This window comes from Coturnix japonica, chromosome 22 (genome assembly GCF_054131305.1).
Source record: "Coturnix japonica strain WE chromosome 22, WE-NBRP24, whole genome shotgun sequence".
Classification (NCBI taxonomy): domain Eukaryota; kingdom Metazoa; phylum Chordata; class Aves; order Galliformes; family Phasianidae; genus Coturnix; species Coturnix japonica.
This window is the reverse complement of record NC_140684.1, coordinates 9,530,147-9,543,866: the sequence shown is the minus strand read 5'-3', so window position 1 is coordinate 9,543,866 and position 13,720 is coordinate 9,530,147. Positions and strand designations below refer to the sequence as shown.

At 45.5% G+C, this 13,720-nt stretch overlaps 1 protein-coding gene across 27 annotated transcripts in view; it reads right to left on the bottom strand.

Annotated features, from left to right (window-relative positions):
* AUTS2 (activator of transcription and developmental regulator AUTS2) overlaps nt 1-13,720 on the bottom strand; it is a 526,196-nt gene that overhangs the window by 18,591 nt on the left and 493,885 nt on the right. For 20 of the 27 annotated variants that reach the window (XM_085521789.1, XM_015880952.3, XM_085521782.1 and 17 more), the window contains 2 exons: nt 2,505-2,982; nt 696-949 (listed from right to left, as the gene is read on the bottom strand). In XM_085521789.1, the coding sequence (XP_085377915.1) occupies nt 696-949; nt 2,505-2,982 (732 nt within the window). The remainder of the gene's footprint in view (nt 1-695; nt 950-2,504; nt 2,983-13,720) is intronic. The other 7 variants (XM_015880954.3, XM_085521774.1, XM_085521776.1 and 4 more) reach the window with 1 other exon arrangement.

Below are 13,720 nucleotides of genomic sequence, written 5' to 3'. Positions count from 1 at the left end.
ATGACACAGTACAGATTAAGAAAGCTCCCCCAGCTCTTCCCAATAGGCCACACTGAGAGAAGAAAGCCTCCAGTTCCCCTCTTTCACGGAACCTGCCTTCAGGTTCTCCTTAAATTCCTGGATGCAGGTGGGCAGTGCAGGTAAGTTGAAGTCAGGGAACAGAGGGCAGCCACAAACGCAGCTCCCCTGCTTCATGGACACGAATTATGTTACTGAAGCACTGGTGATCCTCAATATTCTTCCCTCAGATCCCCCTCAGTGAGCCAGAAGGAACTGACATCTCCCCACAAAGTACAACAGAGCATATTTCACTTCACTTCTAGCTGCTCCCCACAGCTCTGCACATAGCCGACCTCAGGAGCACTGTGTGCACAGCAACCAGACTTCCCCCTAGCCAGGCTGGCTGCAGGGAAGCAAGGCTGAGCACAGACCCCAGCTACAGCACAGACATCTGCTACAGCGTTCAGATTCTGGGTGGCCCCATATGAACTCTGAAGTGGTTTTACCCCAGGGAGCAGACACAGAAAAGCACAGGCTTCCAAAAATCTTCGTTCCTGGGGCAGAAGTCATTGGGAAAGTCTGGGTGGTTTTTGGTTTTGACATCACCCCAAATCGTTCAGCAGTGAGTGCCCCCCCTACCCAACCAGCAGAGGTTTCCATTGCCACACTGGGGCCACGATCTATCTGCCTCTTACCTGAGTAAGTGCTACCAGCTGGGTGTCCTGGAACCTGCAGGGTCCCTGACGTCAATGGAGGTGGAGGAGGCAAAGCCGTAGGAGGGGCAAACATATTGGGGTGATGTGGGTGTGCGGGGGGCTGGAGGGTGGGCGTGAAGGTATGCAGTGGGCTGTGGCTTGGTAAAGAGAGGGGGAATGGTGAGGCGGAGGGGTGGTGAGATATGTGTGGAGGGGGAGCCTGAGTCTTGGCAGGAGTGCTGCTTCTGCTGCTGCTGTTAACAAAAAGAAAAGCAATTAAGCATCGCACAGAAGAGAGAACAGCTCTAAAAGCACACGTACACTACCCCAATGAACTACGCACGGCTCACGATAAACCTGTCACTAATAAAAGTAACACACTGCAAATATAAGTTATTATTCTTTGAGACACTCCTTTCTCCAACCTCTCCCTTACTGAATATCTTCTACTGCCTGTGGCCCCTCTACACCAAAGCCCCAGGACACATCTCCCTCCCTGTAAGAGGCTGAGATTCTGTCCTCGACAACACAGGCACAGCACACAAAGGAGTAATCAGCTCTGTGCATTCATTATTAATTATCGGGTCCTTTCTACATGACTGCTTCTGATTCATGTTTTCAGGCAAACGAAGCTCAACATCAGTTGATCGCTGCGTTAATAAAAGTTTAATTTCTCTGCTATGACTCAGAAAGATGGAAGAGTGGGGAAAACATGAAATGAAGTTGGGAAGGCAACAACAGATAGATGCTTATTATCCTGTTAATGACTCTCCTTACCCCCACAATATGAAGAGAGAAGATGAATCAGCAAAATAAATACCCAGGATTATACTGGTTGTAATTTTGCAGGTTTCATTTCTTAGCAGGGAATGTTTACCATATAATCACATGGTGCTTAATCCCACTTGTCAATATTTCAAGTAATGACATGTTTTTATTGCAGTGGATTCTGAAGACGAGCCGCAACAATTTGGTTAAAAATAAATCCAATTCTTCAACAACAACTCCCAGTTTTAGTCAAACCACGAAGCATCCATATACTGGTTCACCAGGTCAGGAGGGATGCCATGTTCCTGCTGCAAGCTCAGATTCAGGGAAAGGTGAGGGGCACTGCTGAGAGCACCAGGTTGCCACAGGGGAAACCTGAGGTCTGTGACTTACAAAGACATCACGAGCTCCTGGGAATGGGTTGCTTAATCCCCGTTAATTTTGTTATCCCCCTACAAAAGGTGAGGATTATCTCTGTGTGGCCAAGTGAGGTGAAAAACACTGAGGACTGCAAGGTGTTGTCAGTGCGGGAAGAAATTAAGCCTGAATGTCATCAGTGTAAGCCTATGCCAAGCTGTCAGCAGAGCTAACAGCAGCTGCACTGTATTTCTTGCCCTAGGGCATGTCAGTAGTTGGGGAAAGCAGAAGAGGTTTACAGGGAGGCAAGGGTAAAAGTTGGGAGCATTCAGAGAACAGCTCAGCCTGCAAGAACTGGGATTTGCTTCCACTGGCCTATGTTGCATGAAATCCCCTTCAAAAACCTGAGTGTGCAAGGACAGGAGGGATAAGCAAAGTCAAATTAACAAAGAGCTTGAGATTACCAAGCACTGTTGGGAAAATAAAGTGATTCTGGCTCATTTTAGGGAAGAATTTGAAGATGAGGGCACAAATCCCCCTCAATTTCTGACAAATGGGGTGCGATGCGCTGTCACCTCTACCCCAATCCCCCCACACTTTCTCTAGGCACCAATAAAGCATCACCACTGGGGGCAGCAAGTTTGCAAAGAGACAGCACATGGGCACACCTGGCTTTCCACCTACCTTAAGCTGTTGAGGCTTAAACTGCTGCTGTTGTAGGCAGAGAGCGGCTGCGAGAGGCTTTGAGCGGCCGGATGGGGCTGCACTGCAGGGAGGTTGGGGTGGGCTGGCTGCACCGGGGACTGCGGCCGGGGTGGGTGCTGCACAGGAGGCTGCGGTGCGGGTGGACGGGTGGGTTCCTCCGGGGCTGCAGGCAGCTGTGGGGCTTGTGGTGGGGCTGGTGGGGCTGGAACCTCCGGCCGTGGGGCGAGCGCAGGGCTGGGGCAAGGTATCTCCGGCTGCAGTTCCAACTGGGGCTGGGCCAGAGGCTGGGCCACCTGAGGGCAGGGGTCTTTAGGCACCACGGGCTCAAGTATTGGGTCTTTGCTGCTGTCCTGGCTCTTCTCTTGGCTTCTCTCTAGTCCTGATATTTTCGGGACAGCTGGACCCCTAGCACCAGGGTCGGCATTTTCAGCGAGTGTACTGAGTCCTAACTCTTTATCTGCAATAAAAGAGAGACAGAACAGATGAGTGTGTATTCACAACGAATATTGTTATTGTTCCTCTATCATCACTCCCTCACCAACACACTAAGGGAGGAAATGCACTGCGAGCTCTGCGCCTTATTACACAAATCTGAAACATTAAAATGTTTACTGGTCAGAAAGCAAGGCTTCCTTGGTTTGGCTGGTCATGGAGAGACTGGTTTGGGTCCTCCAGCTGTGTCTCTTTAATACTAATGACTGCTATTAAAATTACAACACTTGCTACACTGGAGTTCTGCTCAAGGGGGCGTCACAAAGACCTCCCACTTCAATCACGCCCCCAGACTTCTAACAATGAATATTCTGTAGAATGGTTTGGGTTGGAAGGGACCTTTAAGATCAACTCATTGTAACCCCCTGCTATAGGCAGGGACACCTCCCATCAGACCAGGTTGCTCACAGCCCCATCCAGCCTGGCCTCGAGTGCTTCCAGGGTGGGGGCAGCCACAGCATCACTGGGCAACCTGTTCATCTGATGAGTGACATCCCTCTGAGCACGTTCAGGGGGAACGCTGCCAAGACAGGGTTGGAAAAGTCAGCATTGGCAGCTGCTGCGGGAATTGGGAGCGTTATTTACGTCAATATTGCATAGCGATGGTGTAAAGCGGCACTTACAACTTTGGCAATTAAAAGATGAAGCATATGGGAAACACATGAGATTTAAAGGGCCTGGGGACAAGCACCCAGGTTTCCAAATCATCTTCAGACAGAAAAACTTCACTCATTCTTCTGCCAATTTTAAGGGCTAAAATGAATAAACGTATAATAAATTAACATGCGCTCACAAATAACGGTTGACAGCTGCATTGGTCAAACCTTGACGAGAAGGAGAATAAATATCTATAATGTAAAGCATTTCTCCAAGCCACAGACAAGGTTCACAGCATCTGCCAACCTGCACAACATTGGAATTGCTGGAGAGAGTCGGTCAGGAATGTATCAAAGACTCTTCCTCATTTGGGTTTCTCATGCAGCAAACTGTGCCAGACCCCTTATTAAAAGGTTTGCAGGCCCTGTGTGACAGCAGCCCAACGGAGACTGCTTTAAAGGCTCGTGAATAGGAGATGGGACAAAAGGGAGGTGCAGGAGAGAGACAAACAAGTTTTGTCATTAGAAATTCCCTTTGAGTTGAATACAGTAGGTGGGGTGGTCTGAAAACCCAGCTGAGGTGATACTTCCCAAGCTACAGGGAATACCTTGTGCTTGCTGCAATCATTAAATCTTTCCATTTGATATCTTTAGAGTCTCTGGTGTTTGTAACATTTATTCAGCACAACTCACTGCTGGGAATGCAGCTCCTCCTCCCCCGGAGAGATGGGGTGAGGAATCCTGTCATCTCCTGGGTATTCTTTGCTGCTGCTGCTTACATCTTTATTACACAGCCCCTTAAGTCCCATTCCTGTTAGTTCATCTCTTAGAAGATGTTGCATTCAGTAACATAACATTATTCCAAGCATCAAACCCTGAATGTCTGCACACCTTCCCCCTCTCTCAGTCTTACACCTCTGCATCTATGCATCCACCCCAGGATGCTATCAGATGTCCTGCAGTCTCTCAGTGCCTCCTTATATTCTCCACATGCATCCCTGTAATTAAACTGCATAAATGAGTTCCTCATCCCACAACTTTTCTTTTGGGAGCTGAAATCCCACATCAGTGATGAACACAACCAACCTCGTGTTTCGTATAGAAGGCTCAAGTCCTCATCAACAATACTTCACAGCCATAAATACAAGATCGCTATTTTCCTACCAGCACATCACTTATGAGGGTTGACTGACTCACAAAAACTAAGGGGAAAATGTCCTTTGTGCCCCTATGACTTCATTTGATGGTCGTCTCCATACTCTGCTTTGGACAAATAACTGTGATGTAACTTCTGTGCTGGCAAAGGCTTCCCTTTTTCCACTGGGCTGCTATTACGTCCAACAGCAGACAGTCTTTTAACTGAGAAAGGCATAAAGCCGCAGTTCAATGTTCTTTGAAGGGTGAAGAAAAACACTGGCTGAGCTCATACCACCCAGACAGCACATGCAGCTTCCATTATCTTCCTTTCCTGTTTTGCCCTCTGATGTGTCTTGAATCTGAAATTCCTCTGTTTTTCACTTAACACACAAAAAGTGGGGCAGTTGGTGCACACCATCACAACCAATACAGGCAGTCCTAACTTCTCTGAAGTCAATGGGAAGCAGAGAACGTACACCCCACTGCCTTGGGATGACACTTCAATGCGTGTCCTACACGACTTGAAATAATTAATCAGATTTAAGTACATTTCATATTGATTGGACATCAGTCAAAGGAACATTTGGATAAATAGAGGCAGATGACAGAAACTATTACTGCAAAGGATGGGGAAGATCATTGGATGCACCAGCCAACACGTACCAGGAAGGCCCCAGAGCACTTCATCTGCTGTACTGGATACAGAATAATCTGCTAAAAACAACGCTTCATTTTTAGCACACAGCCATCTTTCATCCTAATTTCCAAGGACACTAACAAAGTATTTGATTATGCAAATTAAAAACACGCATTTGAAAGTGTGTTGCAAGCAGCTCTGTCGTCTGCTGATATCAATTATCCCACGGTAAGCAGGTATTTAGTACAAGTGAATAGCAAGACTTGTCACACACTTTGTACTTAATTATAAAACAGAAGAAAAATCATTCGGGACAAAAGACTTTGCTACCTCCTGTTAGAAGTGTTTCTCTTCTGCCTGGCAATGGATTTAATCGTCAACAATAAAGTTGCAGATCAATGGGAAGAAGCACTTAATGGAATTGCACAAGATGCTGACAATTCTTCAGTCACTGAGCTGCTGCTGGCCTTGATTTGAGAGTGTGGAGCCCTCCAATATTTCACATGAAATGATCTATTTCAGCCAGCTGTTACACAGAACACGGGCCATAAATGTAACCCCTACATCCTGTATGCTGTGAGTATAATATTAAAAGCACTTGATGTTTGATATTTTTTCAAGGCATGTCTTTACTTAGCAAAAATGAAGGGGATATGGCTTTCTAGAGGAAAATGAAGAGCAAAACTCTTCTACAAATCACTGCATTTTACTTAATAGGAAAAAAAACCTGCATCCATCTGTAGCATCCTAATGGAACCTAACAGAAAGCAACACCGTAACTCAATCCTGCTTCGACCTACGTGTGCACACATAGGCACAGTGTGCACAGTTCACTCCCAACAGAGATAATCTCTTGGTTTCCCAACCTCTCCCAACAGGTAGAGGTAAGTTACTCATTACCTGTGCAGCTCTGAAGCAGTCACTTGCCAGCTACCAGCACCAGAGTTTATTAATGTGGATTCTTCCTGAACAGAATGGAAACTTCCCACGTAGGAAGTAATGCTGACAAATGATTTGGGGGCCATTCTTTGATAATAAAGGGTTTGAGCACAATAAGCCTTCGCTTCTTGTTTAAATTTTGTGCTTTAATTAAAGAAGTACAGGGCCTGTAATCACAGCATTTGTAAAGCGCACCCAGGCTTGCAGAAACACAGACAGCCCCTTCTACACCATGACAAGGATCCACCTTTCCCACCACTGATTTTTCCAAAGCAGATGTAAAACGTTTGCAGCCAGAAGAGATTAAATAACCTGCCTGGCACGTGAGAGCTCATGCTGATGTCTGGTAAGACTGGATGACTCCCAGAAACCGGAGACTTTCTTCCCCAGCTTTCTAAAATCACAGTAATGCACCACGGACCTGTTAGGTGCATCAATCTCATCTGAGTAGTGTAAAGTTATCGCCCATAGCAGCACATTTCTACGCACGTCATATGAGAATATTCCTTCCACAAGGTTTTCATTCCTCACCTTTTAATTCCACTTGGTTCTTGCCAGTTTGTCAGAGACTTCTCTGTAAGTCATCACCATCACCCATTCCTTTAGAAGAGCGTTATTCCCTTTTATCTCCACTGCAAGTTTTTCAGCTCCTGGCTTCCCACCCTTCCTTCCTACAAGTTCACCCATGTTCCCAATCCCTTCCCATTCATCCTCCTGCTGCACCCTGTAGGTTTCTGCACCACTGCCTCACACCGAAGCAGTTCACCCCTTTCCCATCACTCACCGCTCGGTTCCTCAGCTCCGTTCCACGTCTCCATTCCCAGCCAGCTGGGGCAGACCTGGGGAAGCTCTGCATTAAACCATCTGCATCACTGCCCGCTGCTGGTCTCGGCTTGTCCCAGCTACTGCAACGTGTCCTGTTGAGGCCTGTGTGTTCTGATTTAACACGCACTGCCTCAGGTATGTCTAGACTCAATCCCTGCTCTCTCAGATGGATGAGGTTTCTTCACTGTTTAACAGCTCTAACGACCTTACAGCATGTGTATGTGCTGCTGCTTGCCCTCCTGGCTTTTACACTGACCAGCTCGGGGCACAAGGACTTCACACTTGAGCAGCTCTTAGACCAACCCTGCATTGCAAAGAGATGATGATGAAAACAACCCAACTCCTTGCTTTCCATTCTTCAGCCACGTTTTACTGGTGAGAATCCTTCGCTCCAAGGAAAAACAGGGAACAGCGAGGCTTCACCATTCCCTCCAATTATCAATAGGGATGGGACAACCCTATCACCAGATTAGCTTCACCACAGGGGTTGGGAAGAAAAATGTTTGGGGCTTCACTGCCAGCCCCCCTCCTTACTATCAGTTTGCTCCAGCCATGTAACTGCAGTGCTCTCCCAAACACTCAGCCCACTTGTATGCAACAGGATTACTTCAATAAGCTTGAATAAAACTGGCTTTCAAAAGCAGCTTGAAAAGTATCACCTTATGAACGCTGATCGAATGCAGCCTGACAGCTCAGTTTAATATATGAAGGACAAAAAAGATCAGTGTGGTGTGTTTATATAGAAAAATAACACATTTATTCCCCCTGAGAGGTGTCATACCCATAACTCACCAGACACATAACACCGTTCCCTTTCTGAATTTCTTCTTTAGAGCCAAGAATTTTCAATCCTGATTTTAAAGGCACGATGTCAAGTTCAAACACAGAGCACAAAACCCCAGCACCTCTCTTGTTAACACCAAAGCAAAGCCCAGCAGGAACATGGCAATGCACACTTCTAATTGCAACTGTTTCGGTCCTCTGTGTCTACAGGAAAACTCCGCTATACCTCCAAACTGCAATTCCAACGCTCAGTGTTTCTTAGCACATTCTCACACTTGGGCACAAGTGGGAGTCAAATCATTGAACAGGTTTGTACATACAGTTGTAATGTCACTAAAGCCTGCTTTGTGCTTCAGACAAGGGCTGATAAAAGCTTTTTCCCCTGTAGCTAAACATGACTGCGTACCACATTCCTCCCAAGTAAGACAGTGAAAGACTTGAAAGAGTTTGTACTAATTAATATAGAAAACAATATAAAACCAAGAAAAAACCACAAGACCAACAGCGGCTCTTTGGCATGCACCAGTTTTGTTTTTACCCCGTTTAGTAGCATTCTGTGAACAGGAATGTGATGTTTCATTGAAGCCTATATGATAATTCAAGAACTGAAACATATTCGGCTTTTTTATTACAACCATTTATAGAGGGGCATCATTACCTCCTGCATAACTTGGTGCAGGTAATAAGAGCCTCTCATGGTCTGAAGACCTTTATGATACCTCTGCAAGGTGACCACAGAACTACTTGAAAAGGCTTTCTTTGCCTTGACATCTTGTTTTCATGACCATGGCTCTTCCCAGCCTGCTCTTGACATCTGCTGGATATCGACTGGCTTGCTCCAATTACTTGAACTCCATGGACTGCAGTTGGATGGCAGCCCTCCCAGTCACTGAAACCTTATAAACAAACGGAATGAAATCTATTTGCTTAAATCAAATTAATTTCCAGACACGGAGGTGGGGTGATGATGGGAACCTGGCAGGTCTCAGAGAGATGTCATTTTGTGCCAGTCAATCTGTATGAATGTTATTTACAATCAGAAAGGCTGTGCTGCCCAGCAGCTCTGGTTTCACATACCTCGGGACAGCTGGGGGCCTTCTGGTAGGAGAAATTTTGGTACAGCCAAATGTCCCATTATATTCTAATTGCTCCACACAACATGAGATGCTTTAACAGAATCAGACAAACCGCTTTTGCATTTACCCACGACATGGGCTTTTTTTTTCTTGCAAAGGAAGATTTTGCAAAAGGGTGTTTTTGATAGAACTACTGACTCACTGAACAGTGTCTGCCCTCGGGAAGACCCAGAGGAGCAATGTGTGACCCACCATATACCCCCATGCAACCAGAGAAGTCTCATTAGCCTCCCTGATGATCACCTTGTAAGGTGCAACAAAGGTCTGATGGTGCTCTTAGGGACATCACTCCTATGACCATATATCCCTCCTGCTTGAACCGACTTCAGTGAGCACAATTCACTGAAGACAATGAAATTTCTGGCTCTATTTTTTTATTACAAGGTCAAGGGGGAATGGTTTTAAACTGAGACAGGGGAGGTTTAGGTTGGATCTTAGGAGGAAGTTTTTCACCCAGAGGGTGGTGACAAAGTCACCAAGTCCACAGTAACACCGAAACAGCCACACATCCTTCTGCTATAAAGATAATTAATTAGGTAAGACATGAAACTGACATCACCGTGTCCTACAAATGGAAGAGACACAACAGCAGGGTGTAACGCTGGGGGCTGAAGACAACGCCGACTGCTGCGGGGCTCTTTTGAAGTTAAAAACCCAGGAATTCTCTATGAAAACTGCAATCTTTAGTCTATGTGTGCTCCAAGACATCGTTTGAAAAATGTCCAACGCTCTGAACCTTTGTTTTGATTCATGTTGAGCCGTGCTGAGGCTAATTATTATCCAGCAAATGGTGCATTCAAAGACTCACGTCTTGCACACAGGGCTCTGTGTTGTTACCTCCACACTGCAAGGAACTGTAATTCTGAAAGGATTAAAAGTTTACCGGCACAGCCATGTAAAGTAGAAAATGAATTGTTCGCTCTTCTCATCTCTGTTTGGAAATTAGATTACAGGCTCCAAGTGAGCAGAAATACAGAATGAGGCAAATCCGTGTGATTAGCTCACAGGTGGCCAGTGAGCCTTTTCTATGCTTCAAAGTCTAGCAGATTCCCATTAGCTGCAATAATAAAAAGAATGTGTATTTATCCTTCGGCCCAAACCCTGCCCTGTGCCAACACTGCTACCTGCTGTGCTAATCCTCCGAACTAATATAATCATCCCCAATTGTTATTTCATAAGTTTGCTCAGCTGTCACTGGGGATATACAGTACATGTGGCACAGATCTGCACTGCAGACGGTATGAGGAGCACATTGCTGAGCTGGGACAGCCCCTGCTGCCAGCAGCCTCTCCCTGCTCTAAGAGGAAAGGCCTTAAATGTGGAGAGACGCTTCATGCCATTAATTGGGAGGCCTTCCCCTAAAGACACCAACAGGAACATGCACCACACGTAAGGTCAACTGTTTAAGTCACACGCGATGCAAAGCACCAGAAGACCATTTAATTCAGTATTTGCTCTTTTGCACTGAAGTCAGTGGGACAATGTACACACACCCTGACCATACTCTGCACACAACCACAGCACTTCCAGGCCTCTCAGTGTAGTGAGGGTCATTCCCCCTCTAGCAAACTGAATCCCCCTCTAGCATCCTCTGAATCCTCCTATTCTCTCTCCCTTACCATTAAGCTTCATTAAGTAGCTGCACAAGTCAACTTGCAATTACACCAGCAGGCACAGTGTGCCCAGGTGTGACACTGCATGGCGAGCCCAGGAATCCAAGAGCAGCATGTGAACTCTGCAACCAGCACGTCAGATCCCTCCCCCAGCAAAGCAGCTCCTTGCCTTCAGACAGCTGGCAACCTCAGACCCACAAATTGCAGCCTAGGAGTTTCCACATTATTTGCATCATCTCTGATGGCCTGGAGATGCAAAGCAGCAACGCCCTGTTCAACACAGCCTTGTCTGGCCCTGCAGCCTGGAGCAACAACCTGGAAGTCTCCCACCTAGCAAAAGTGAGCCATGGAGAATTGACTTTGCACTGTTCTGTGTTCATTTTTATCTCAACAGCTGCACAACTCACATTCCACTTGATTTTCTTTATCTGTTCATCTCCTCACAAGCTTCTGATGAATGACAACATCCCTCTCCGGACAGCGTTGCATTGTTTGCTTGACTTCCAGCAGCTTAACCTCCTGGAAGCAGGTACTGGTGATGCACTGGGTGCAAGCAATTTGGGGTTTTGGAGAGCTGGAATGAAAGGGGGGTCCAACTTCTCTCCTCCCATCACTCCTAACCAGCAGGGTCATGCCAAGCCCCCAGCCCCCCATCACAGAGCACTCCTAAGATTACATCAGCAAACTGCCATGGTGTACGTTTCCCTCTTAATTCCAGTAATTTAAAGCAAAATGTTTGAATCTTGGAAATTAACCAAACCAGAAGGAGCTGATGTAGGTAATTAATGCTAGCTAAACAAATAGACATACCGGACAGATTTTTAACCAACTGGGATGTAAATATTTTTACTTTTGTGGATAATCTTACAGTCAAATCTGTTCTACAAATACCCACAATAATCCCTTTTCCTTTTTTCTCCCCTTTGCTGCACGCTCCATGTGAAGCAGTGGAAATGTTCAGCAGCTCAAAGTGGAAGCACTTCACAGCAGTTTTGGTAACTGGTGTTCTTCCACATTCAGGAGTCAACACAGCTCACCCTGCTGTATCACGACAGCCTTTACACCTCCCAAACACAGAACACGACCCGAAGCTTCCTCTCAGTTGAGGTTCTCATTTGAATCTCTTGCTGTCATTCAACAAGGTGGTGAGGTCGGCCTTGGCGCAGAGGCAGCAGGAGAAAAGCCCATTTCCATAACCTGCTTTGTTTCAAAGGAGCGGAGAGCCAGCCCTGCAAGCTGTCGGATGCAGACAGCTTTACACAAACGTCCTAAAATCAATGGGGCTGCAGATGGCAGTGTCGAACAGAAGGCTCAACGCCTTGCAAAGTAAATTAAGAATAGGCCCATCTGTAACGTGAAATATCCATCTTGGAGTGAGGGGAACCTTTACAAATAGCATTTATTTAACTTCAAGAAAGAAATACTTTAAAATTAGAAGGAAAAAAAAAAATCATTTTCAATTTATGGTGTTTTCAACTGTTTTCGCAAGGGAGACAAAACTAGAAACAAACATTTGCTGGGTGTTGGGAGACCAAATCAAGTACATATGATGTTTCAACAGCAGCCCAGTGAAATAATCAATAACTTCCAATTCACACTATTGACTTTTTCACATCCTCGCAGGCATGAAACTCCAGACGAAGGCATCAGAGTCGCCAAATTGTTCCATTTGCTCCAGTTCAGATATTTTACACTGATTATTTTTTTTCATGGCGGTGTGGAATTGCGTTCAAGAGAAGCTCTTGAAAGTCAAAGTGGGTTTTAATACCCCAAACCTTCCATGTTTTGCAGCCACAGGCACAGCTTTGTGCTTCGTGCTGACTTACAAAGAGTCAAAGAGGAATGCCAGGTTTCTCACTCAGTTTTGCCCTCTTTTACTATGTTCTAATTTAAAGTGACTTCAGGAAGAGTTCACGGCCCCAGTGAAGAATGCCACTTTTACTACCTCTGCTTAATTAGAATTACCAAAGATCACACACCCAGACGCATCCATCTTTACCATGAAAAGAATTCCACACCAGTGCAGCACAGCCCCAAAACACACAATGTGCCATCAGCTTTCCCTGATAGCCCTGTCTCTGTATGAGATGCTTTTGATATCATAATTCTGTACTATAGGACAGTCACAGTAACAAATTGTTAGGACCACCGCAAAACAGCAAGAGCTCATTAAGTCCTGGAGAACATTTACAGCAGTTTTGGCACAGGCTTGATTTGTTCTGACATAGGAAAACCCCATTACTTCACCAGGTTGAACAGGTACTAGATATGCTGAAGCACATATTTCTTACAAGGCTGTGAGAAGCTTTTAGCAATAACCCTTCAGGATGCATTGGGCAAAGTGATTTTGCAATGTCTCCAAATATACAGAAAAAAAATGATCTGTGGAAAATCATCAGGACTCAGGGACGAAGCACTAGAGGAGAAGATTAAAGTTCTGTTCCAGCTCCCCAGGGACACTGTTAGGTCAGCATCTGTCCCCGTTTCCTCCTCCAAGTATTTAGATTATGAGCTCTTCAGCTCAGGGGTTGGTGCAAAACAAGAATCAGTTCTTGCTTAAGGCTTCTTTCCATTGCTTTCATGAAAATAATGGCAGGGACTGAAGAAAGGTCAAATTCAATCCTGGCCTAATGCCACCACTCCTCTTTGTGGTACAAAGGATGCATCTGAGTAAGAAAGTGAGTAAGAGAACGTAATACGCAATGATTAATTCCATTCCGCTACGTCTTGTTATGCATTCAAATATAGGAAAATTATCTAGATGAATTTTTTTTCCCCACTTTATAGTGAGGCTGACAGTGAGCTTTTAATCATCATGTCCTTAGCTCATTTGCTTAGCTTTCTGTTAGGCCCTGCCAATTATGAATACTTCACAATCATGCCCATAGCATTACATAATAAGCACAGGGCTAAAACTGTAACAGCCTCCAGTATAATGTAGAAAATACACAGAAAATCAACTGGGCCCACTACCATTTAGAAACAAACCATTAAGAGCCCCATTTAACTGATAATCCATTATAAAATACATATTTAC